The sequence below is a fragment of the Panulirus ornatus genome, chromosome 5 (genome assembly GCF_036320965.1).
Source record: "Panulirus ornatus isolate Po-2019 chromosome 5, ASM3632096v1, whole genome shotgun sequence".
Taxonomy (NCBI): domain Eukaryota; kingdom Metazoa; phylum Arthropoda; class Malacostraca; order Decapoda; family Palinuridae; genus Panulirus; species Panulirus ornatus.
In genome coordinates this window covers 2,217,248-2,244,326 of record NC_092228.1, presented here as the reverse complement: position 1 = coordinate 2,244,326, position 27,079 = coordinate 2,217,248, and the positions used below count along the sequence as shown (strand labels likewise).

Below are 27,079 nucleotides of genomic sequence, written 5' to 3'. Positions count from 1 at the left end.
CCCTACTGTACCTAATAACCTTGCTCTTATTCACATTTACTCTTGACTTTCTTCTTTCACACACTTTACCGAACTCAGTCACCAGCTTCTGCAGTTTCTCACATGATTCAGCCGCCAGCGCTGTATCATCAGCGAACAACAACTGACTCACTTCCCAAGCTCTCTCATCCCCAACAGACTTCATACTTGCCCCTCTTTCCAAAACTCTTGCATTTACCTCCCTAACAACCCCATCCATAAACAAATTAAACAACCATAGAGACATCACACGCCCCTGCTGCAAACCTACATTCACTGAGAACCAATCACTTTCCTCTCTTCCTACACGTACACATGCCATACATCCTCGATAAAAACTTTTCAATGCTTCTAACAACTTGCCTCCCACACCATATATTCTTAATACCTTCCACAGAGCATCTCTATCAACTCTATCATATGCCTTCTCCAGATCCATAAATGCTACATACAAATCCATTTGCTTTTCTAAGTATTTCTCACATACATTCTTCAAAGCAAATACCTGATTCACACATCCTCTACCACTTCTGAAACCACACTGCTCTTCCCCAATGTATATATATATTTATGTGTGGTGTGAAGTGGTTTGATCAAGTAAGTAATGTAAGGGTGAGAGAGATGTGTGGAAATAAAAAGAGCGTGGTTGAGAGAGCAAAAGAGGGTGTTTTGAAATGGTTTGGGCACATGGAGAGAATGAATGAGGAAAGATTGACCAAGTGGATATATGTGTCGGAGGTGGAAGGAACGAGGAGAAGTGGGAGACCAAATTGGAGGTGGAAAGATGGAGTGAAAAAGATTTTGTGTGATCGGGGCCTGAACATGCAGGAGGGTGAAAGGAGGGCAAGGAATAGAGTGAATTGGATCGATGTGGTATACCGGGGTTGACGTGCTGTCAGTGGATTGAATCAGGGCATGTGAAGCGTCTGGGGTAAACCATGGAAAGTTGTGTGGGGCCTGGATGTGGAAAGGGAGCTGTGGTTTCGGGCATTCTTGCATGACAGCTAGAGACTGAGCGTGAACGAATGGGGCCTTTGTTGTCTTTTCCTAGTGCTACCTCGCACACATGAGGGGGGAGGGGGATGGTATTCCATGTGTGGCGAGGTGGCGATGGGAATGAATAAAGGCAGACAGTGTGAATTGTGTGCATGGGTATATATGTATGTGTCTGTGTATGTATATGTGTACATTGAGATGTATAGGTATGTATATTTGCATGTGTGGACGTGTATGTATATACATTGTGTATGGGGGTGGGTTGGGCCATTTCCTTCGTCTGTTTCCTTGCGCTACCTCGCAAACGCGTGAGACAGCGACAAAGCAAAATAAAAAAAAATAAAAAAAATATATATTTATATACACATTACTGAACTCCACCTGCTCAGGGCTATACTGTAAGTGAAAAGTCATTTTTTGGCAAGATTGTATCAATTAGAAGTACATTTCGTTGAAGAACTTCTCTCTCCAAAATTGTCCACATTTCCCTATTATTGTAAGTAGTGGAGCCTTGGGTTGCAGGATCATTTATAGTATTATAGGCATGCCAGATGTCAAAAGTATATAGATTGGAGAGCATGACGTATGTTTGCTTTGGGAGTGTGCCTGTTGTTGGGTGTAATGTATATCTGATGGGTTGGAGTTAAAGTCTGAATTGTTTAGTGCTTGTGTCGTTATTTCATTGTGTACATGTTCTGTCAGTGTTATATCTTTTGGGATGGAGGGCATCTGTAAGTAAAGTCTACTGGAGTATGAGGCAGGGGTAAACATTCTATATCTACTTGGAAATTGGTGGTTAGTCATTGATTGGTTTGGGTGGGAGGGATCTGGTGCATAAAAGAGAGAGTTGAACATGTTGAGGTTGGACTGTATTGAGTGGATCTGTGTTTTGTTGTGAAGGTGTTAAGTGTTTGTGGTTGCTAGGCACTATTTTGTGTAATTTGCATCTTTGTTATATTTGCTTTTGAGAGGGTGGAAGTATAGGTGGGTGAGGCATGGTTTAAATAGCAGATGAATTGTTTGTGTGAAATGTTGAGGAATTTTTTTTTCCCCAAATCTGTTGTTGGTTAGTGTTCTGAGGGCATTTAGTTTGTGTGTTACTTTTGTGTTTATGTTATTGGTATGGGGAATGAATGTTGTGTGTGTTGTATGTGATACCTAGAAAGGTTGGTGTTTTGTTCACTTTAGCACAGCTGTATCGGTGGAAGTACAGCCTTGTCAGAAAACTTCAAACTCCAAAGGGGTCTGCATTTTCCTGCTACCGAAAATAGCAAAGCCTTTAGCTGCAATACCTGGGTAACTTTCATGGAAATTGATCCTGTGGTAATCATAAATATAAAATAAGATAAAGAAAATGCAAATTACTCAGTATTTCTCAAGTGTACTGTGTTACCTAAGTTTAGATTGAGAGTTCAGTCAGCTTTGTTGATGAAGGCTGAGAGTTACTGGAGTAGTGCTGTATAACAAACAAACAAATAAACAAGCAAAAGAAATTTGTATTATGCTGTGTTGCAGTGAGTAAGCTAACACCTTATCAGGCAAGTTATTACCTTTTGTCTGTTGTCTGGATGACAACAGCCAAACTTGAGTGTACCACAGTATGTTAGTCCTGATAGCTTTGCCTAGCTACAGGAGTGGACATTCTTCCTTTACTTGGGAAGTCATTATTAGAGTAATTGCTACTTGTGCTATATGAAAATTAGAATCTTCAACTCATGTGCTGTGGAATGGAGCTGTCACACCAAAGTAAGATATTTTACTGGATGACAACAGCCAGACTTGAGCATACCACAGTATGTTATGTCCTGCAAGCTTTGCCTAGCTACAGGACTGGACATTCTTCCTTTGCTTGGGAAGTCATTATTAAAGTAATTGCTACTCACTCTATATGAAAATTAAAATCTTCAACTCATGTGCAGTGGAATGAAACTGTCACACCAAAGTAAGATATTTTAGACATCTTCATCAGTGATGAAAACTTTTATAGAAGTTAAGAACAGATGCTGGGATTTCCAGTATTCATAGCTCATAATTTATATAAATTCTGTTGATGATAAGCATGGACATATTCATAAATTCTTGATTTACAAAAATTTCAGGATTAACTTGAATATAATAGACACTGAATATCATAGACATGTTTGTAAAGAACACTGCAGCATTGTATCTGTTGTAATCCTTATGTTTTGATGTGGTATTTTAACACAGCATTTTGCACAAACTTGCAGTTTATAAACCCAGGCTCCATTCATCTTGAAGAATGAGTAGGTGTAGTAATGGTTTGCTAAGATCCATTTCACCAAATGGAAAGTGGAAGAGTATTGGCATTTAATGTTTATAATAATTATAATAAAGTACTTTTTTATATTTAATATACATGTGATTGTGAATATCAGGATTTGAATGTACAGTATGTCTTTAGATAATTACCTCTTACTTTACACTTCTTATGTAAATGGTATGCTGTTTTATAAGTTGTCACGAGAAAGTTCTGAGAAAAACTTAAAGAATATTTCAGTTCTCATTTCTTGAAATAATCACAAGTACATAGTATGAATAGCACACACACAGAGCAGCTCTTCAGAGTGCCATAACTGATTGTTATGGTTTCCTTTGATCTTATACTACGTATCTTATACTGGGCATGGCACTATTTACATTATATATATATATATATATATATATATATATATATATATATATATATATATATATATATATATATATTTGATTGTCAAAACCTACTGAAAATTTAAAGAATATTGAAATTATTATTGGAATTAATTAACTTTTGAGAGTGGTAATGTATATTTATGAATGGGTAATGCCACTGATTGTTAAAAATTACTGTCATTGAAGTTTATCTGGGGAATTCTGTAAACATACTTTGGCTTGAGTCATTGGACAACAATTCAGGCTTGAAAGAGTTGACCACTGACAACCTTAACAGGTGTGCTCCAATATCAACTCCTGCTACTGCACCCCGGGTTGGACTGGGATAGACTGCTCCATTTTCGACAACAGCTCTCTCTACACCACACCTCATCCAGAGGATTCCCAGGGGCCACCATACACACGATCCACAGAGGCCCCACCATCTAACTCCTCTGGCAGCTCCTGGGATCTAAAACAAGGACGCAACATACAATATGGTGAGCCTGGATAGTTGGAAATGTTTAATAACACGGTTGTTTTTAAGTTTGTAACATTGGGTTGTACTTTATATTGTCTGCTCTTTATGGTATTTTCTTAATGGCATTTTCTTATGACAAATTGAGATTAAAAGATTTACATTAAAGTAAGGGGTACTCATTCTTTTCGTGTGTTTTCAACTTAGTGGTTGTTTATGGCTTTTGGTCTATGTATTTTTTAGATCAGTATACATTATGATTTTCTGTTAGAGTTTGTACCCAGGTTTTTGATTATTCAGACATGGATGCAGCTTCATTTTTTAAGGACTAATTTATTGAGCAATATTTGTTGTATGGACAGAACCAAAGTCTCTTATGCTATGCTATGGAGCCCTTATCCCTTGTTCATGTGTATGAATGTGAATGTTGGTTCTACACTACCTTCACGTCCTCCTTAAACCTCCTCTTGTACATCCCAACAACAGATCCACGTGGCAGCACCAAAAGTCTTGGAAGGGTGGCTATGGTGCTCTTACTTGTAGGCGGAGTGGGAGGCGTTTTCTTATTTTTTACCCTAATAGCAGTTTGCTACAGGTACCCATACTCTCTTCCCCTGATGTCATTGCCATGTAATTCTTGTTGATGAATAATAACCCCTCCCCCCCCCTGCTACATACTGTAGATGGATTGGTATGGACATTTCCCTGGTTGTGGCAACTGGCAGCTCTCCTTCCCCCATCGTCTGATCCATTACATAGTTCACATGACAATACTGTTTTTCAAAGTCAGTCATATCTCTTAGTGGGTAGATTATCATATTTTTTCATTAAGAATCTCTCATTGCCCTCATTGATTTTGAAAATCAGAATAATTTGTGTAAGTGTTTGGGATTTGTTTATCGTGATAAAGAATAACCGTTTTAGCATTTTTATTAGACTACTCAGCTTTTTATTTTAGTTTTTTGTCATCCATTCTAAAGAAGTGCTCGTAGAATGTTGGTTGGGCTTTGTTTTGGGTCAGACAAGTTTTAGTGTGACTGAAGCTCTTATGTTGACCACCTGTGGATTGCGCCAATGTCTCATTTGAGCATTTAAGGCATTTCAGCTATTATGATTCTTTCTGCAGTGTGGCAAGAAAATTTATATGTTTAGTGTGTATTTCATGCTCGCCTTGTGAATGATAAACAGAAGCTTATCACCAAAAGATAGAAAAATTATCAGTATAGTATTGTCCAGTGCCATCAGTATGGCATTTAATCATGAAACTCACAATCTTTGTTAATGCAGGTAAGCTTGAGTTGGTAAGCTGTCTGGAAGTTGTTTCTGTCCAACAAGGAAAGAAATCCTAGACAATTTTGAGTCCTGAAACTATTACTAGGTGGTAAGGACACAAATCTTTATAGGATATTGACTTGCTAGGTATTATGTATAGGGCTGTATAGTGAGTTCGTGTTCTTACCTTTTGTTTCCCCTTGCTCTCTTTCCGCCCTGGGTGCTGTGTTCTCCCCTCTCAACAACTCGTTCGCCCGGTCTGCCATCCTGTTCGGTCTACCATCTTGGTTGCGACCGTCATATTGGTTGACTCACCATCACCACGACATCATCCTGATTACCACTTGTGTGACCTAACTTACTGACACTGATTGCACAACCCATGATTGTGGCCCCAAAACCACTCAATCCACTAAAAAATCTCACCTCACAAATCCTGCCACAAATCACCTTGCAACTTATGCTCCCAATGACTGTGGTGATTGTTGTGATGTCACAGTTGGGCAGCAAGGGAGTGACACGGTGTTCCTCGTGGTGGGGTTGGTGTCGGGAATGGGCGGGGTGTTCTTTGCGTTTGCTTTCATGGCTTTGTGCTACAGGTCAGTGGTAGTCCACAAAAATTTCTCCCTGTGTCTAAGGTCAGTAAGATCTTAGTCTGAAATAGCCTAGCAGTACTTAGAATTTCTATTTATTATCATTACATCTCTCCTAATCCCAATCTTCTCTCTGTCTTTTCCATGATTCGATCTATTGCTCAAAATGCTTGGCTTTTAATTTCTTTATATTGGCACATTATCTTTTATTTTATTCACTTAAACTGTGACTGTCATGAGAGGAAAGCAGCTGGTTTCTAGTGCCTCATGATGTTACTGTGCCAGTCAGCACAGAAAAGCTCCCTTGAACATGTTGACAAGTACTTTTTTAAACTGAAGCATCTTCCCTAAGTACAATAGCCGAGCCATGACCCTTTTTGTAAGAGATTTTCAAAGTATTGTTTTTTTAATAAGTCTCAGATATTTGTAATCAAGTGTTCGTAAGGGCATAAACCTTATATATATTTGCAAATTGCTATGAATAACAAGAAGAATAGAATTAAGCCATTTTCATTTACACACACAAATGCAGGTATAGCCTCAGGTGCCGCTGTACAGTATAATTTTAGCATAGATGCATGCCATAGGCCTTTTTGTCATTTTTAGTAGCACTTTAGACACCCCAAGCTTGTTGCTGCAGCTGTTGAAACCCTTTGGGGTGACTTAGATTCTGTTGTGTTCCATCAGCACGAGCATACTTGAGAGCCCTGCTTAACAGTAAAATATAAGTGCTTGAACAGAGCAGCTGTATGCTACTTAAGAGTAAAAATTTTGTTAGATTAAAATCAGAAACTGTAATGAAGTATGTCAATTTGAATGTTATGTAGTCTCTGCAAATTATTTTTCCTACGGTTAGATGTAGAAAATATGAAGAATTTTGAACTTTTTAATGGCCCAGGCTATTGGACTGGGTTACAATGGTTCTGATTATGATTTGTGCCTTGTATTACAGCTTGCAGCTATTTGAGTGCATATTTTCTGAATGTAAATGATTTATTAGATTTACTAAAATCCATAGAATTTTAGATTAATCATTTGTTGATGCACTGTTAACAAGTGATATGCCTCTCACTCTGCTGGCTACACTTACCATATATTCTAGAGCTCAACTTTACCACCAATATTCTGATCAAGAATATATAAGGAATATGGTATGATGATAGGGTACTATCTAAGCATGATATGATTAAATGCCTATTTGTTGTTACTGGAACATGAAAATATCATTTTAATTGGAACCTCATACATTATTTATTACAAATTATATTGTAATCTACTAACAATATTTTTCAGAACCAAAATGCTGGAAGACAAATTCTACTGATTTATATATTCACTATTATGTGGTTTTTGAAGATAATTTCTTCTTGGGGATAAAGAAGTAAGATAAAGATACTGACTTCATATTCCCTGCATCTTGTACAAGGCATCTAATAGAGACAGTTGTGGGAAGCTGGAAACCCTCTCTTCACTTTTATTACAGTTTTCAGAAGTAGGAACTGAAGAAGCCAAGTGAGGGGTGCTCATCCACCTAGGTTGTCAAAATGTGTGTGGATGTTACCAGAATACAAAGAAGTGAGATATGTTTAATATGTTTGGGCAGAAGAACCTGAATGATCTGGTTCTGAGTGAAACTAAATGAAGGGGAGTTGAAGCAGAATGGTTAGGGAATGTCCTTGGGGGTTAAGCTTAAGATTAGTTGAGGGCTAGAACAAAGGAAGGGGTGACTCTTAGTGCTTATGCAGCTAGTAATGAGAAGAGTGAGGATGAAAGCCAAGTGTTTTGGGAGGAGCTGAGAGGATGCATCAGTAATTATGATGTGAGGGATTGAGTAATGTATGTATAGTGATGGGTGGTTTGAATGAAAGTTAGTAATTTGGCAGTTTAGGGTGTAATGAAGGGGCATGGGGTATCATGTGTTAATGAAGATGGTGAAGGGCTTGAATAGTTGTGTGCTTGAAAAGGACTGGTGATTGGGAATACTTTGTTTAAAAAAGTGACATACATAGGTATACTTGAATGAGTGAGATCATTGTTGAGCAGATATCATTGGATTGTGCACTAATTGACAGCTTTGCTGAAAAAAGGCTGTTGGATGTAAATGTGGTTAGAGAGGCAACTGGTGGGATGTTTGATCACCAGTGGAGGTAAGGGTGAGAGTTTTTATAGGCTTTAGGAAGAGAAGAAATGATATAGGTGGAAAGAAGTGGTGAAAGTGACTGAGCTTAGATAAGAGGCATGTGTGAGTAAATGTCAGGAGAGATAGAGTGAAAAATAGTAAAAGGTGAGAGTGACTGAAAGTAGGTGGAATGGAGAGAGGATAGGAGGTACTTAGGAAAGCAGTTCTAACATGTGCAGAAGTATGTTTTATGTGTAATGTGGGAAATTGCCTAGCAAAAAACAGGACAGTTTTAGAAGTTCATGTATAATAAAACCTCTTAGATTTCTTTGAGAGAGTGAACTGGGTGCATTGCTTGTGTCTGGACTGTCAGAATATATTTGACACAGGACCATATGTGAGGTGATTAACAAGGTGGGTCAATAGGCATGAATAAGGGAGAATCTCAGTGAATAGAAGATCAATGGAAGGGAACAAAAGACACATGTTAGAGGAGCCATCTCAAAGTGTGGCAGGGTGCAGCAGGGTGCCAGCAGAGTGCTATACAGTTCTGTTCTAGGACCATTAGTCTTAATCTCTGTAAATAACTTTCCTGAAGGTATTGTCTCCTTTTACCTGGATATGTTTTAGGATGATGCAAAGGTCATGAAGGAATTGAAAAGCAAGTAGGATTACATCAGTTTACAAGTGAACCTAAACACACTCCAAAGTTGGTTTCTTACATGTATGATGAAATTCAAACTAAGTAAATGTAAAGTAATGAGGTTGGAACATAGTGAAAAAAGGCCTGAAAATGATTATCTAGTTGGAAATAAGCCTCAAGATTGTGTGTGTAAGAAGGACTAGGAGTCCGTATCATCTCTAACCTGTCACTAGAGTCCCACAACAGGAGAACAGAGACAAACTATCTGCTGACAATAGAATAGCTTTCATGTATATGGATGAGGAAATATTTAGCAAGTTGTTCATATCTCATAGGCCAAAACTAGAATGTGCTTCTCAAATTTGGTCACCACTACTAAAGAAGGACAAAGAACTAATAAAGAATGACCAGAGCAGGGCAACAAAAATAGTGCCAGATTAAGAGAGCTAAATTACAGGGAAAGGCTAGAGGCTTTAAATTGCCCACCATGGAAGAGAGAAGAGTGAGGGGTGACCTGATCACAGTCTTTAAGTTTTGAAATCACAGTGATGACACAGACAGTGAACAGGTTTTTGAGAAATGTTGGTGATAGAGCAGCCAGAGGACATAGCTTGAAATTGAGCTGGAAACTTGTTGAAAAGAAAAAAGATGTAAAGAAGTACTCCTTTAGAATAAGAGTGGTGAATGAATGGAATAAGATGACTTTGTGCATGGTTATGCAGACAGTATTCATAAATTTTAGAAGTTGTATGTAAGAGAATTTTCATGAATTGGGGCCATACATGTATAAAACTCCTTCCCTGTACTGTACAAATGGATAAGTACACACACACACACCAGTGGAGAGACCCAGGGTTCTGTTTTAGGACTGTCACTTTTCTTGATTTGTGTGAAGGTATGGATTCATACCAGAATATGTTTGCAGATGATCCAAAAGTCATAAGGAAAATGAAAAGTTAGGAAGATTGCATCAGCTTACAAGGACACCTAAGCAGACCTTAAAGTAGGTGTGATACATGGTTGATGAAATTCAACCCAAGTAAAAGTAAAGTAATGAGGATGGGACTATGTTAAAGATGGCCTCAATATGATTATTGTCTAACAGGTAATGAACCTCTGGATTCTGTGCATGAGAAGGACTTTAGAGTCTGCATTATCTCTTCCAGTCTCCAGAGTCCCAAATTAGAAGAGTGAAGGAGACATACTAACTTCTAGTAAACATCAGAATATCCTTAAAGTGAATGGATATAGAAATATTTGGCAAACTATTCATATGTTACTTAAGGCCAAAACTAGAATAGGCTTCCCGTGTTTGGTCAGTGCACCAAAAGAAGCACAAACAGCTCATAAAGTTCAGAGGAAGGCAGTAAAGATGGCATCAGAATTAAGAGAGAGATATTACAGGGAAAGGGTGGAGGCTTTAGATATACCCATCCTGGAATAGAGAAGTGTGAGGGGAGACCTGATCACAACCTTTGAGCTCTAAAAGAGTGTAACATCATGGATGCAGAGATAGTCAGGGGACATAGCAAGAAAGTGAGAAGAGTGACAGGATATCTGATTACAACCTTTGAGTTTTAAAAGAGTTTGATGAGTGGACAGTGAATGGTTCTTTGAGTGAGTAGAGATAGTCAGAGGACAAGGCAAGAATTATAAGTAAAAGCTTTTTAAAAAGCATGTGAAAAAAATACATTTATAGTATAAGAACGGTGTAAGAATGAAACAGAATGACTAACGACATGGTTAATGCCAATAGCATACATAGATTTATAGATATGATAGACTGTATAATGGTATAGAATATTCAAGAGATGGGAGCCCCACAAATGTGAATGTCCTTCCCATACTGTACAAATAGATAATTGTACACACACGCAAACAGTTGTGACTAGATCCTTAACACACACTAGGGAGAAATGAAAGATAATTCATCTTAGACCTTGAGGTTCTAGAAGATTGTGGAAATTCTTATGAAAGAGGATCACAATTTATCTTAGTTAGAGGAGGATATAAAGAATATGTGGAAACAGATTAACCCCAGAATTTTTCCTCTGGTCAAAATATGGAATATAGATGTAGTATTTATTCATTTATATTTATTTTGCTTTGTCGCTGTCTCCCACGTTTGCGAGGTAGCGCAAGGAAACAGACGAAAGAAATGGCCCAACCCACCCCTATACACATGTATGTGCATACACGTCCACACACGCAAATATACATACCTATACATCTCAATGTACACATATATATACACACACAGACATATACATATATACACATGTACATAATTCATACTGTCCGCCTTTATTTATTCCCATCGCCACCTCCCCACACATAGAATAACATCCCCCTCCCCCCTCATGTGTGCGAGGTAGCGCTAGGAAAAGACAACAAAGGCCCCATTCGTTCACACTCAGTCTCTAGCTGTCATGTAATAATGCCCGAAACCACAGCTCCCTTTCCACATCCAGGCCCCACAGAACTTTCCATGGTTTACCCCAGACGCTTCACATGCCCTGATTCAATTCATTGACAGCACGTCGACCCCGGTATACCACATCGATCCAATTCACTCTATTCCTTGCCCGCCTTTCACCCTCCTGCATGTTCATGCCCCGATCACTCAAAATCTTTTTCACTCCATCTTTCCACCTCCAATTGGGTCTCCCACTTCTCCTCGTTCCCTCCACCTCCGACACATATATCCTCTTGGTTGATCTTTCCTCACTCATTCTCTCCATGTGCCCAAACCATTTCAAAACACCCTCCTCTGCTCTCTCAACCACACTCTTTTTATTTCCACACATCTCTCTTACCCTTACGTTACTTACTCGATCAAACCACCTCACACCACATATTATCCTCAAACATCTCATTTCCAGCACATCCACCCTCCTGCGCACAACCCTATCCACAGCCCATGCCTCGCAGCCATACAACATTGTTGGAACCACTATTCCTTCAAACATACCCATTTTTGCTTTCCGAGATAATGTTCTCGACTTCCACACATTCTTCAAGGCTCCCAGGATTTTCGCCCCCTCCCCCACCCTATGATTCACTTCCGCTTCCATGGTTCCGTCCGCTGCCAGATCCACTCCCAGATATCTAAAACACTTTACTTCCTCCAGTTTTTCTCCATTCAAACTTACCTCCAAATTGACTTGACCCTCAACCCTACTGTACCTAATAACCTTGCTCTTATTCACATTTACTCTTAACTTTCTTCTTTCACACACTTTACCAAACTCAGTCACCAGCTTCTGCAGTTTCTCACATGAATCAGCCACCAGCGCTGTATCATCAGCGAACAACAACTGACTCACTTCCCAAGCTCCCTCATCCCCAACAGACTGCATGCTTGCCCCTCTTTCCAAAACTCTTGCATTCACCTCCCTAACAACCCCATCCATAAACAAATTAAACAACCATGGAGACATCACACACCCCTGCCGCAAACCTACATTCACTGAGAACCAATCACTTTCCTCTCTTCCTACACGTACACATGCCTTACATCCTCGATAAAAACTTTTCACCGCTTCTAACAACTTGCCTCCTACACCATATATTCTTAGTACCATCCACAGAGCATGTCTATCAACTCTATCATATGCCTTCTCCAGATCCATAAATGCTACATACAAATCCATTTGCTTTTCTAAGTATTTCTCACATACATTCTTCAAAGCAAACACCTGATCCACACATCCTCTACCACTTCTGAAACCACACTGCTCTCCCCCAATCTGATGCTCTGTACATGCCTTCACCCTCTCAATCAATACCCTCCAATATAGTTTACCAGGAATACTCAACAAACTTATACCTCTGTAATTTGAGCACTCACTTTTATCCCCTTTGCCTTTGTACAATGGCACTATGCAAGCATTCCGCCAATCCTCAGGCACCTCACCATGAATCATACATACATTAAATAACCTTACCAACCAGTCAACAATACAGTCACCCCCTTTTTTAATAAATTCCACTGCAGTACCATCCAAACCTGCTGCCTTGCCAGCTTTCATCTTCTGCAAAGCTTTTACTACCTTTTCTCTGTTTACCAAATCATTTTCCCTAACCCTCTCACTTTGCACACCACCTTGACCAAAACACCCTATATCTGCCACTCTATCATCAAACACATTCAACAAACCTTCAAAATACTCATTCCATCTCCTTCTCACATCACCATCACTTGTTATCACCTCCCCATTTGCCCCCTTCACTGAAGTTCCCATTTGCTCCCTTGTCTTACGCACTTTATTTACCTCCTTCCAGAACATCTTTTTATTCTCCCTAAAATTTAATGATACTCTCTCACCCCAACTCTCATTTGCCCTCTTTTTCACCTCTTGCACCTTTCTCTTGACCTCCTGTCTCTTTCTTTTATACATCTCCCACTCATTTGCAGTATTTCCCTGCAAAAATCGTCCAGATGCCTCTCTCTTCTCTTTCATTAATAATCTTACTTCTTCATCCCACCGCTCACTACCCTTTCTAATCAACCCACCTCCCACGCTTCTCATACCACAAGCATCTTTTGCGCAAGCCATCACTGCTTCCCTAAATACATCCCATTCCTCCCCCACTCCCCTTACCTCTTTTGTTCTCACCTAGATATAGTATATTACCTATAAGTATAAAGAAAAAACTAAAACAGTTGTACACCACTTATATATATTTGTGTGGTAAAGTTTTTAATGGACCGCATTGAAGTGGGCGGGCAGTCAGTGTACAATAATTGTGTCTTTTGGGGAATGAGATATTACCAATACAATTTTCTTTCTTACTCATTGATAATTTCCCTCATTATTAGGTTGTCAGAAACAAACAAATGAGCCTTAGAGAGAAAATCATCACTCTGATCCTTAGTCTGCTCCCTCTTTTGGAAAGCAGTAATACAAGGGGGGAGGATTTCCACCCCTGCAATTATGCCCCTTTTAGTTGCCTTGTACAACATATAGAACGTGTGTGGTTATTATTTCCTTGCCCCAATCCTCAGGGATATATACACATACCAAGGACAGTACACCATGTATATTACTTTTCAGGTGTTAATCAACTTATACCACATATACCAGTTGTACTATACCCATACATATTTTTTTTTTCATTTAACATACTTTGTTTTATAAAACACGGAACAAATAATTATCTTAAAACATACTCTGGGATACTGATAATCATAAATTCACCAGAACATAAGCAGTAATACTATAGTAATTGTTTTATTATTTTGAAACTAATGTAGATAACATTAGTATGTATTTCACTTGTGGAGAGAGAGTGGGAACTTCTATAATATACACCTTTTATGATGATTTATACGGGTGATTGAAGCATGTGATATTTTTTATACCTATGGCAGGAGAATGCAAGTAACATCTATGGATAATTGATAGAATCTGTTATAAGCTTGGAAATCAGATGAGGACAGAAACCATTGAATTGTCATTTGATGATATTAGAAGTGACTTCTGCATCATCAGTTGATAATTATATTTTAATGGTTAAAAATCTTGAAAGTTATTATCAATTAAGAAAGGATATGAGGAATTTATTAAAAAAGGAGGTAACTGTATTGTTGACTGGTTGGTAAGGTTATTTAATGTATGTATGATTCATGGTGAGGTGCCTGAGGATTGGCGGAATGCTTGCATAGTGCCATTGTACAAAGGCAAAGGGGTTTAGAGTGAGTGCTCAAATTACAGAGGTATAAGTTTGTTGAGTATTCCTGGTAAATTATATGGGAGGGTATTGATTGAGAGGGTGAAGGCATGTACAGAGCATCAGATTGGGGAAGAGCAGTGTGGTTTCAGAAGTGGTAGAGGATGTGTGGATCAGGTGTTTGCTTTGAAGAATGTATGTGAGAAATACTTAGAAAAACAAATGGATTTGTATGTAGCATTTATGGATCTGGAGAAGGCATATGATAGAGTTGATAGAGATGCTCTGTGGAAGGTTTTAAGAATATATGGTGTGGGAGGCAAGTTGTTAGAAGCAGTGAAAAGTTTTTATCGAGGATGTAAGGCATGTGTACGTGTAGGAAGAGAGGAAAGTGATTAGTTCTCAGTGAATGTAGGTTTGCAGCAGGGGTGTGTGATGTCTCCATGGTTGTTTAATTTGTTTATGGATGGGGTTGTTAGGGAGGTGAATGCAAGAGTTTTGGAAAGAGGGGCAAGTATGCAGTCTGTTGAGGATGAGAGAGCTTAGGAAGTGAGTCAGTTGTTGTTTGCTGATGATACAGCGCTGGTGGCTGATTCATGTGAGAAACTGCAGAAGCTGGTGACTGAGTTTGGTAAAGTGTGTGAAAGAAGAAAGTTAAGAGTAAATGTGAATAAGAGCAAGGTTATTAGGTACAGTAGGGTTGAGGGTCAAGTCAATTTGGAGGTAAGTTTGAATGGAGAAAAACTGGAGGAAGTAAAGTGTTTTAGATATCTGGGAGTGGATCTGGCAGCAGATGGAACCATGGAAGCGGAAGTGAATCATAGGGTGGGGGAGGGGCGAAAATTCTTGGAGCCTTGAAGAATGTTTGGAAGTCGAGAACATTATCTCGGAAAGCAAAAATGGGTATGTTTGAAGGAATAGTGGTTCCAACAATGTTGTATGGCTGCGAGGCATGGGCTATGGATAGAGTTGTGCGCAGGAGGATGGATGTGCTGGAAATAAGATGTTTGAGGGCAATATGTGGTGTGAGGTGGTTTGATCGAGTAAGTAACGTAAGGGTAAGAGAGATGTGTGGAAATAAAAAGAGTGTGGTTGAGAGAGCAGAAGAGGGTGTTTTTAAATGGTTTGGTCACATGGAGAGAATGAGTGAGGAAAGATTGACCAAGAGGATATATGTGTCAGAGGTGGAGGGAACAAGGAGAAGTGGGAGACCAAATTGGAGGTGGAAAGATGGAGTGAAAAAGATTTTGAATGATCGGGGCCTGAACATGCAGGAGGGTGAAAGGCGAGCAAGGAATACAGTGAATTGGAATTATTTGGTATACCGGGGTCGACGTGCTGTCAGTGGATTGAACCAGGGCATGTGAAGCGTCTGGGGTAAACCATGGAAAGTTGTGTGGGGCCTGGATGTGGAAAGGGAGCTGTGGTTTCGGTGCATTATTGCATGACAGCTAGAGATTGAGTGTGAACGAATGGGGCCTTTGGTGTCTTTTCCTAGCGCTACCTCGCACACATGAGAGGGAAGGGGGTTGTTATTCCATGTGTTGTGAGGTGGTGATGGGAACAAATAAAGGCAGATGGTATGAATTATGTACATGTGTATATAGGTACATGTCTGTGTGTGTATATATATGTGTACATTGAGATGTATAGGTATGTATATTTGTGTGTGTGGACGTGTATGTATATACATGTGTATGTGGGCGGGTTGGGCCATTCTTTCGTCTGTTTCCTTGCGCTACCTCGCTAACGCGGGAGACAGCGACAAAGCAAAATAAATAAAATAAAATGAGGAAATTGAAAAATGTAGTCTGTGGATATGTACACAGATTCATATCAGTTGAGGGGATTCAGAAGAGACACAAGAAATGGAAAGAAGTTGAAATTATTTAAGGGCAAAAAATGTTAGAAGGGTCTTTTGTTGATGTCTGAGAGGCTGATTAGCAAAAGAAAATGACCCAAACATACATAACAGAAAATACTGAAAATAGTGGATGAGGAGGGGGAGCATGAGCAATTCTTAGGGCTGATCATTAGACACAGATTGATGCAGTAAAAAAGAGACCAGGGAACACATAAAATGAGTTCCACAGGGAATTGACTTTGAACTAGTGGTGTTGCTTCCATCCCCATAAGGGGGGAAAAATCCATACAGAATGTATTTATGTTGTACTTTATGAAAGAAAATGCTTAATGAGTAGTGTACTTTCCTCTGTGTTGGTGTGGGAGGATGTTGAATGGACAGGGTAGCATGAATGCTCCCTATCTACTTAAGTATACAATGTATATGGGTTGTTTCAAGGCTCAGTTCCATACAGAATGTATTTATGTTATGCTTTTTCAAATAAAATGCTAAAAGAGGTGTGTACTTTTCCTCTGTGTTGGTGTTGGAGAATGTTAAATGAACAGGGTAACATGAATGCTCCTTATCTAATTAAGTATACAATACGTATGGGTTGTTTCAAGGCTCGATTGCATTCTATGTACACTGAATCACATTGTATTATTCATGATTTTTTTTTTCAAAGCATAACTCCCCTTAAAATATTTTTTTTTACATATACATATTTATGTATATGTGGTTTTGGTGCATTACACATGAGAGCTAGAGACTGAGTGTGAACGAATGTTGCCTTTGTTGTCCTTTCCTAGCGCTACCTCGTGCACATGCAGGGGGAGGGGGTATCTTTCATGTGTGGTGGGGTGGCAGCAGAAATAGATGAAGGCAGCATGTATGAATATGTACATGTGTATATATGTATATGTGTGTGTATGTATATGTATGTATGCATTGAAATGTATAGGTATGTATATGCATGTGTGTATGGGTGTTTATGTATATACTTGTGTATGTGGGTGGGTTGGGCCATTCTTTCGTCTGCTTCCTTGCGCTACCTCGCTAACGCTGGAGACAGCGTCAAAGTATAATGATTATAGTAATACATATTTATGTATTTTTACATCATGTTTTTACTTGTTCTTATGTTATTTACACAGATAGAACTCTATTTACTAAAATAAAAAACACCACAGTATTTGTACCAAAACTATCTTCACCAATATCCTTGATTTTGTCACATTTATTCAAAAACTACCTTGGGTACTAGGTGTTACAGTAACTCTTTGCCTTGAAATGTGGCCTTTAGAGCCAAGCTCTGATTCCCTTGGATCCAGCCATTGGTCCTGAGGTACTTTCATAATAATGTGATACACTTAGGCTGCCTACTTTGAATTTGTGGTGTCAGCTAAGAGGAATATGTTAAGCTTTTGAAAAGCTGCCTCAAAACAAGCATTTAAGGTTAATGTGCAATAGTTGTAACCTTGCCCAGATCCATAATTACCTTACCTAAAATTATGGGCCCCTGGGTGCTACAGTTTGGCCATGAAAAAGTAACATAAACAAATACACATACACTTGAAAATATTATATATATGTAGCTGTAAACCATATCCAGGTTCTGAAGTATCTGACACCCAAAATATAGGTTCTATATGTGCCATGGTTTGGCTATGAAAGATTAACAAAAAAAATGCATTAATGCCAGTACTCATGAAAATGGCCTTCAAGGTCAACATTAGCCTAAAACCTGCTGATTCTGAAATGTTGGCACTTAAGATAAGGGGTATTTACATTCTGTGGTTTAGCCATGAAAGATTAATGCACAAACACTTGAAAATCTTATACAGACTACAGTAGTAAGCAGCAACATTAGGTTTCCAACCAAGATTACATATGTGCACTCTCTCTGACATCTTGCAGGTGACAGATGCATATTTTTTCTAGCTGTGGCAGTATGCTATTAGTGATAGGGACAGCTATAGATTACTGGTGGGTGCAAACATTGGCTGGGGTATTATCCTGCTCTGCTACTCTTAGAACTCATGCATAACTGAGCGCATTGGTGATGATATGCCATTTGTTATACATTTATTCCCATTTTTTTCTCAGCAACTTTAGATTATGATGAATATGAAAATATGTCATTTTTGTTTGTGAAACCTTCCTATATCTAAACATTATCTTGATTATCTAATATAATTTTGGTCAAGGTTTTCCACAGTAAGAGTTGCTCTTTTTCTCCAGTGCATGTGAAATACATCTCTATTTTACCCCGGGGTAGGGGAGAAAGAATTCTAACTCCATAATCCTTGCATGTAGTAGAAGGCAACCAAAGAGGGTAAAGGGGGCAAGAGCAAGGGGCTGCAAACCTTCCTCTTCTTGTACTTCAGTTTCTGAAAAGGAACAGAAGAAGGAGCCAAGCAGTTAGTGCTCATCCTCGAAGGCTCAGGCTAGGGTGTCTAAATGTGTGTGGATGTAATCATGATGAGAAGATAAGAGATATAGGTAGTATTTTTAAGGAAAGAAACCTAGATGTTTTGGCTCTGGGTGAAATAAAGCTCAATGGTAAAGGGGGAGAATGGTTTGGAAATGTCTCTGTAGTAAAGTTAGGGTTGTTAATTATGAGTAAAGTAATGGGTCAATGAGAGGACAAGAGCTAAAGAAGGAGTAGAACTGCTCCTGAGCAGTTGTAGGTGTGTGAAAGAGTGTAAGGAAATGAATTCTAGACTGATGTAAAGGAAATAAATTCTAGATTGATGTTTGTAAAAATGAAAGTGGATGGTGAGGATGAGTGATTATTAGTACTTATGTACCTGTTCATGAGGAGAAAGATTAAGAGAGACAAGAGTTTTGTGAGCAGCTGAGTGAGTGTGTCAACAGTTTGTTGTAAGAGACTGGTTTTAGTGATAGGTGATTTGAATGTGAAGTGATTGAAGTGGCAGTCAAGGATATGAATAGGTGACATGGAGTACTTAGTGTTATGAATGGAAATGGTGAACAGCTTGTAGATATATATGCTGAAAAAGGACTGGTGAAAGGGAATACCTGGTTTAAAAAGAGGAACACACAAGTACATGTATGTGAGTAGTTGAGATGGTCAACAAGCATTATTGGGTTACATGTTAATTGACAGGCATATAAAAAAAAAAATTGGGGGTGTAAATGTGCTAAGAGGAGCAGCTGATGAGATGTCTGATCACTGTCTTGTGGAGGCAAGGGTGAAGATTTGTAGGTTTTAGAAAAAGAGGAAACATGTCTGTGAGAAGAGAATGATGAGAGTAAATGAGCGTGTAAAGAGACTTGTGTGAAAAAATACCAGAAGAGATTGATTGTAGAATGCCAAAAGGTGTGAGTAAATGAAGCAGGGGGAGTGGGTGAGGAATGGGAGGTATATAGGGAAGCAGTGCTGGCATGTGTGAGAGATGTATGTGGCATGCAAAAGGTGGGTGGTGGGCAGACTAGGAAGGGTAGTGAGTGATGGGATGAAAGAGAAAAGACAGGCATTCAGGCAATACTTACAGGGAAGGAATGCAGATAAATGGGGAATGTATGGGAGAAAGTGGCAGGTTAAGAGGAAGGTGCAGGAGTTGAAAAAGAGGGCAAATGAGAGTTAGGATGAGTGAGTATCATTAAAGTTACGGGAGAATAAGATTTTTGAAAGGAGGTAAAGAATGTGTTAAACATAAGAAAACAAATATGAACATCAGTGAAGATGTGGTAATAGGTAGTGATGAAGTGAGGAGGAGATGGAGTGAGTATTTTGAAGGAATGTTTAATTTGTTTGGTGATAGTAATTAGTGGTGATGGAGTGAGTATTTTGAAGGAATGTTTAATTTGTTTGGTGATAGTAATTAGTAGTGATGAAGTGAGGAGGAGATGGAGTGAGTATTTTGAAGGAATGTTTAATTTGTTTGGTGATAGAGTGGTAGATGTATGGTGTTTGGGTTGGAGTGGTATGCGAGGTGAGAGAATCATGGAAAGTGGTTTTGTGAAGAGAAAAGAGGTGTTGAAAGCCTTATGTAAGGTGGAATGTGGCAAGATGGCTGAAGTGGATGGTATATCAGTTGAATTTATTAAGAAAGGGGATGATGGTTATGTTGTTGATTGGTTGGTAAGGGTTTTCAGTGTATGCATGGATCATGATGAAGTGCTCCAGGATTGGCAGAATGCATGTATATTGCCATTTTATAAATGCATAGGAGATAAAGGTGAGTGTTCAAACTACAAAGGTATAAGTTTGTTAGATATACTTGGTAAGTTGTATGTAAGGGTATTAATTGAGATTGTGAAGACATGTACAAAGTATCAGATTGAGGAGGGGTAGTGTAGTTTCAGAAGTGGTAGAGGTTGTATGGATAAGGTGTGTACTGTAAATGAAGTGTGTGAGAAATACTTAGAGAAACATGGATTTGTATGTGACATATATAGTTCTGAAGAATACATAGGATGGAGTTGATAGAGATGCCTTGTGGAAGCTCTCAAGAATATATGGTGTGGGAGGAAAGCTACTAGAATGAGGGAGAATGTTTGTCAAGGATATAAGGAATTTGTGTGAGTGGGAAGAGGAGAGTGAATGGTTCCAAGAAAAGGTTGGTTTGCAACAGGGGTGTGTGGTGTCACTATACTTGTTCAGTTTGTTTACTGATGGGGTGATGAGGGAGGTTGGAGAGTGAGAGGTTTGAGAGTGGGGCGAGTATGCAGTCTGTGGTGGATGAGAGGGCCTTGGAAGTAAGTATGTTGTTATTTGCTGATGATACAGCACTGGTGGCACATTTGAGTGAAAAACTGCAGAACTTGGGGATTGAGTTTGGAAGAGTATTTGGAGTGTGAGTTTGAATAGAAAAACTAAGTGAAGGGTTTTAGATACCTGGGAGTGGACATGGCATCAAATGGAACCATTGAGGTGAAGTGAGTCATAGGGTGGGAGCTTTGAAGAATGTATGGGACAAGAGAAAATTAACTGGGAGGGCATTAATGGGTATATTTGAAGGTATACTAGTCCCATCAATATTGTATTGATGTAAGGCATGCAATATAGATAAGGTTATGTGAGGAGGGTGAATGGGTTAGAAATGAAATGTTGTAGGAAGATGTATGGTGTGAGGTGGTTTGATCAAGTAAATAATGAAAGGGTAAGAGAGATTCTTTTCTTTTTTTCATACTATTCGCCATTTCCCACGTTAGCGAGGTAGCGTTAAGAACAGAGGACTGGGCCTTTGAGGGAATATCCTCACCTGGCCCCCTTCTCTGTTCCTTCTTTTGGAAAAAAAAAAAAAAAACGAGAGAGGAGGATTTCCAGCCGCCCACTCCCTTCCCTTTTAGATGCCTTCTACGGCACGCAGGGATTACATGGGAAGTATTCTTTCTCCCCTATCCCCAGGGATCAGGTGTTTCCTTTGAAGAATGTATGTGAGAAATACTTAGAAAAGCAAATGGATTTGTATGTAGCATTTATGGATCTGGAGAAGGCATATGATAGAGTTGATAGAGATGCTCTATGGAAGGTATTAAGAATATATGGTGTGGGAGGCAAGTTGTTAGAAGCAGTGAAAAGTTTTTATCGAGGATGTAAGGCATGTGTACGTGTAGGAAGAGAGGAAAGTGATTGGTTCTCAGTGAATGTAGGTTTGCGGCAGGGGTGTGTGATGTCTCCATGGTTGTTTAATTTGTTTATGGATGGGGTTGTTAGGGAGGTGAATGCAAGAGTTTTGGAAAGAGGGGCAAGTATGAAGTCTGTTGGGGATGAGAGAGCTTGGGAAGTGAGTCAGTTGTTGTTCGCTGATGATACAGCGCTGGTGGCTGATTCATGTGAGAAACTGCAGAAGCTGGTGACTGAGTTTGGTAAAGTGTGTGAAAGAAGAAAGTTAAGAGTAAATGTGAATAAGAGCAAGGTTATTTGGTACAGTAGGGTTGAGGGTCAATTCAATTGGGAGGTGAGTTTGAATGGAGAAAAACTGGAGGAAGTGAAGTGTTTTAGATATCTGGGAGTGGATCTGGCAGCAGATGGAACCATGGAAGCGGAAGTGGATCATAGGGTGGGGGAGGGGGCGAAAATTCTTGGAGCCTTGAAGAATGTGTGGAAGTCGAGAACATTATCTCGGAAAGCAAAAATGGGTATGTTTGAAGGAATAGTGGTTCCAACAATGTTGTATGGTTGCGAGGCATGGACTATGGATAGAGTTGTGCGCAGGAGGATCGATGTGCTGGAAATGAGATGTTTGAGGACAATGTGTGGTGTGAGGTGGTTTGATCGAGTAAGTAACGTAAGGGTAAGAGAGATGTGTGGAAATAAAAAGATTGTGGTTGAGAGAGCAGAAGAGGGTGTTTTGAAATGGTTTGGTCACATGGAGAGAATGAGTGAGGAAAGATTGACCAAGAGGATATATGTGTCGGAGGTGGAGGGAACGAGGAGAAGAGGGAGACCAAATTGGAGGTGGAAAGATGGAGGCCTGTGTGATCGGGGCCTGAACATGCAGGAGGGTGAAAGGCGGGCAAGGAATAGAGTGAATTGGATCGATGTGGTATACTGGGGTTGACGTGCTGTCAGTGGATCGATGTGGTATACCGGGGTTGACGTGCTGTCAGTGGATTGAATCAGGGCATGTGAAGCGTCTGGGGTAAACCATGGAAAATTGTGTGGGGCCTGGATGTGGAAAGGGAGCTGTGGTTTCGGGCATTATTGCATGACAGCTAGAGACTGAGTGTGAATGAATGGGGCCTTTGTTGTCTTTTCCTAGCGTTACCTCGCACACATGAGGGGGGAGGGGGATGGTATTCCATGTGTGGCGAGGTGGCGATGGGAATGAATAAAGGCAGACAGTGTGAATTGTGTGCATGGGTATATATGTATGTGTCTGTGTGTGTATATATATATGTGTACATTGAGATGTACAGGTATGTATATTTGCGTGTGTGGACGTGTATGTATATACATGTGTATGGGGGTGTGTTGGGCTATTTTTTCGTCTGTTTCCTTGCGCTACCTCGCAAATGCAGGAGACAGCGACAAAGCAAGATAAATAAATATATAAATACATATATACACACACAGACATATACATATGTGCATATTCTTACTTGCTTGCTTTCATCCATTCCTGATGCTACCCTGCTCCACAGGAAAGAGCATCACCATCCCCTGCATGAGCGAGGTAGTGCCCGGAGAAAAGTGTGTAATGCACTGAAACCACAGCTCCCTATCCACATCCAGGCCCCACAGACCTTTCCTTGGCTTACCCAAAATGTTTCACATGCCCCGTTTTAGTGCATTGAGAGTATGTCAACCCCAGTATACCACATCATTCCAATTCACCCTATCCCTTGCATGCCTCTCACCCTCCTGTATTTTCAGGCCCCAATGGCCTTAATCTTATTCACTCCATCCTTCCACCTCCGATTTGGTCACCTGCTTCTCCTTGCTCCCTCCACCTCTGACAATATATATACTTTGACATATATATCCTTTTTGTCAACCTTTTCTCTTATTCCCTCCATACGTCCAAACTATTTCAACATACCCTTTTCTTCTCTCTCAACCACACCCTATGTGTTACCACACATCTCTCTTACCCTTTCCTTTCTTACTTGATCAAACCATCTTACACCACATGTCCTCAAACATTTCATTTTCAACACATCCGCCCTCCTCCAAAGAACCCTACTTATAACCCATGCCTCACAACCATATGATATTGTTGGAACTACTATTCCTTTAAATGTACCCATTTTTGCTCTCTCAGACAATATTCTCTCTTTCTACACATTCTTCATCACTCCCAGAACCTTCGCCCCCTCCCCCACCCTATGATTCATTTCCGCTTCCATACTTTACCCTTTACCCTGGGGATAGGGGAGAAAGAATGTTTCCCACACATTCTCTGCATGTCATAGAAGGCAACTAAAAGGGGTGGGAGCTGGAAATCCTTCCCTCCAATTTTAACTTTTCCAAGAGAAGGAACAGAGAAGGCCATGTGAGGATTTTTCCCACTAAGGCTTAGTCCTCTGTTCTTGACACTACTTTGCTAATGCAGAAAATGGCGAATTTGCATAAAGAGAAAATATGCATATATACTTACCCAAGGACATAAATGTATTTTTTCTTTTCATAGTTACTTAACTGCACTGTATTGGGAAGAGTTATGCTCTCATGGGACCACATCTCTTAAATTCCATCTGTCATACAACTTTTTAAACTAAACAGTGCTGTATTCAACCACAGTTTCATTACCAAGCATATTTTGCTCACCCATCACTGTTGCTGTTGAAATATTTCCTAACATCGAATTAAAATGTTTCTCTTTTGAATTGAATCATCCCATGAGCATTGAGAAAATTTCCAAGGCCCCAGGGAGTTAGAAACTTTCAAGCTCCCTACCCCCTTATGAGGTAAATGTCTCTCACCCCTTGCTAAGTACTTGTTCATTGTTAGTATCCTGCTAGCTGAGCATAGGTCTGCCCACCAAACAATGAGCAAATTCCACTTAGTAATGACATTATTGTCTCCTGGCCATTGTTACCAACCTGTCACGTGATTCTTTAGATTCTGAACGTGCAGATATTATATACTTCAGCTTTCTCTTTATTTCAGCTTCTTCCACCCCAACTTAGACAAATCTCCTTTTCCAATTTGGTTAGAATTTGTTATATTAGCTATTTCAGTTAATTCGAATGGTGTACATATTTATTGACAATATTAACTAATAAACTGTTACCTTTTCTGAGTGGATGGTGACACCTTCTCCCTTTTTTATTCTTTTCATTGTTCCTTGGTTCTTTGTTGTTTTCCAATTCCTCTTTATTGAAGCAAATTAATTAGCAAAGAAAACAGATTATATATTGAATGTTTTACAAACTTTTGGAAAGTAGTTTTGCTGTATTAATGGTGACTGTTGGTGGAGGAAATGAATGATCACTAACCATGGATTCTAGACTTATCCTCATGTTATGCATGTTGTCATCCTGGTTGATTAAGTTTACATGAAGTTCCTTCTTTCAGAATTATTTACTTCTTTCTTATTCACTTCTTATTTTGTATTGAAATTATTGAGAATTTTGTGTTTCTGTCATTTCTTTCAACATTTATTAGGCATTATTTTGTCATTCAATCCACTCACTACAGCTGGTTCCCAGACGATGGTGTCAGTAAGTTCGGTTTTCTGTATAACGTTTTTTTTAATTATCACTTGTTTATTACCTGCAGAATCACTTTTGTGACTAAATGAATGGGAATTGTTTACTTACCACTTTATCAGTGAGAATAGTGTACTTATCATTTTATCTGTGAGAACTGTGTACTTCTCCCTTTTACCTGGTAATAATCCTTTCCTTAAAAAGTTATTAGGCATTTAGACTGTCTCTTTCAGTCTTTTCACAATGACTGATGCTCTATCTGTGGCATCAGTACATTCATTTCCCTTTGTTATAACTCATTTTATGCTTATCACACATCTTGTGGATGTGACATCAAGAAGTGTAAACTTATCATCACTCATTTAATCTCATTGATTTATTTTATTTTTTTTTTTTTTTTATACTTTGTCGCTGTCTCCCGCGTTTGCGAGGTAGCGCAAGGAAACAGACGAAAGAAATGGCCCAACCCCCCCCATACACATGTACATACATACGTCCACACACGCAATATACATACCTACACAGCTTTCCATGGTTTACCCCAGACGCTTCACATGCCTTGATTCAATCCACTGACAGCACGTCAACCCCTGTATACCACATCGCTCCAATTCACTCTATTCCTTGCCCTCCTTTCACCCTCCTGCATGTTCAGGCCCCGATCACACAAAATCCTTTTCACTCCATCTTTCCACCTCCAATTTGGTCTCCCTCTTCTCCTCGTTCCCTCCACCTCCGACACATATATCCTCTTGGTCAATCTTTCCTCACTCATTCTCTCCATGTGCCCAAACCACTTCAAAACACCCTCTTCTGCTCTCTCAACCACGCTCTTTTTATTTCCACACATCCCTCTTACCCTTACGTTACTTACTCGATCAAACCACCTCACACCACACATTGTCCTCAAACATCTCATTTCCAGCACATCCATCCTCCTGCGCACAACTCTATCCATAGCCCACGCCTCGCAACCATACAACATTGTTGGAACCACTATTCCTTCAAACATACCCATTTTTGCTTTCCGGGATAATGTTCTCGACTTCCACACATTTTTCAAGGCTCCCAAAATTTTCGCCCCCTCCCCCACCCTATGATCCACTTCCGCTTCCATGGTTCCATCCGCTGACAGATCCACTCCCAGATATCTAAAACACTTCACTTCCTCCAGCCTCTCACCATTCAAACTCACCTCCCAATTGACTTGACCCTCAACCCTACTGTACCTAATAACCTTGCTCTTATTGACATTTACTCTTAACTTTCTTCTTCCACACACTTTACCAAACTCCGTCACCAGCTTCTGCAGTTTCTCACATGAATCCGCCACCAGCGCTGTATCATCAGCGAACAACAACTGACTCACTTCCCAAGCTCTCTCATCCCCAACAGACTTCATACTTGCCCCTCTTTCCAAAACTCTTGCATTTACCTCCCTAACAACCCTCATTGCTCATTGATTTATACCTGGTCTTTATTATCAGGTAACTAACTGTCTAGTGATGCACTTAACTAGTGTTCATGAAAAAATAAATTGGGTGATGGGGATGTGGACATATAAAAAAGTTTCAAATGCTGTGCATGGCAACAGTATATTATCACTAGGGATAGCTTTTGTCAATTGATGATATCCACCAAGGCATATACAGTAACATCGTTTTCT

General features: G+C 39.6%; 2 protein-coding genes across 16 annotated transcripts in view; one reads left to right on the top strand and one right to left on the bottom strand.

Annotated features, from left to right (window-relative positions):
- The window catches only part of mmd (disintegrin and metalloproteinase domain-containing protein mind-meld), a 378,549-nt gene that overhangs the window by 186,087 nt on the left and 165,383 nt on the right, over positions 1 to 27,079 (top strand). For 14 of the 15 annotated variants that reach the window (XM_071659111.1, XM_071659065.1, XM_071659154.1 and 11 more), the window contains exons 18-19: positions 3,965 to 4,166; positions 5,916 to 6,054. In XM_071659111.1, coding sequence (XP_071515212.1) covers positions 3,965 to 4,166; positions 5,916 to 6,054 — 341 coding nt within the window. The remainder of the gene's footprint in view (positions 1 to 3,964; positions 4,167 to 5,915; positions 6,055 to 27,079) is intronic. The other variant, XM_071659048.1, reaches the window with a different exon arrangement.
- Positions 4,001 to 27,079, bottom strand: part of LOC139747180 (D-aminoacyl-tRNA deacylase 2-like) — a 258,158-nt gene continuing 235,079 nt past the window's right edge. The window contains exon 6 of the transcript XR_011712334.1: positions 4,001 to 4,138. The gene's annotated coding sequence lies outside the window, so the exon portion shown is untranslated. The remainder of the gene's footprint in view (positions 4,139 to 27,079) is intronic.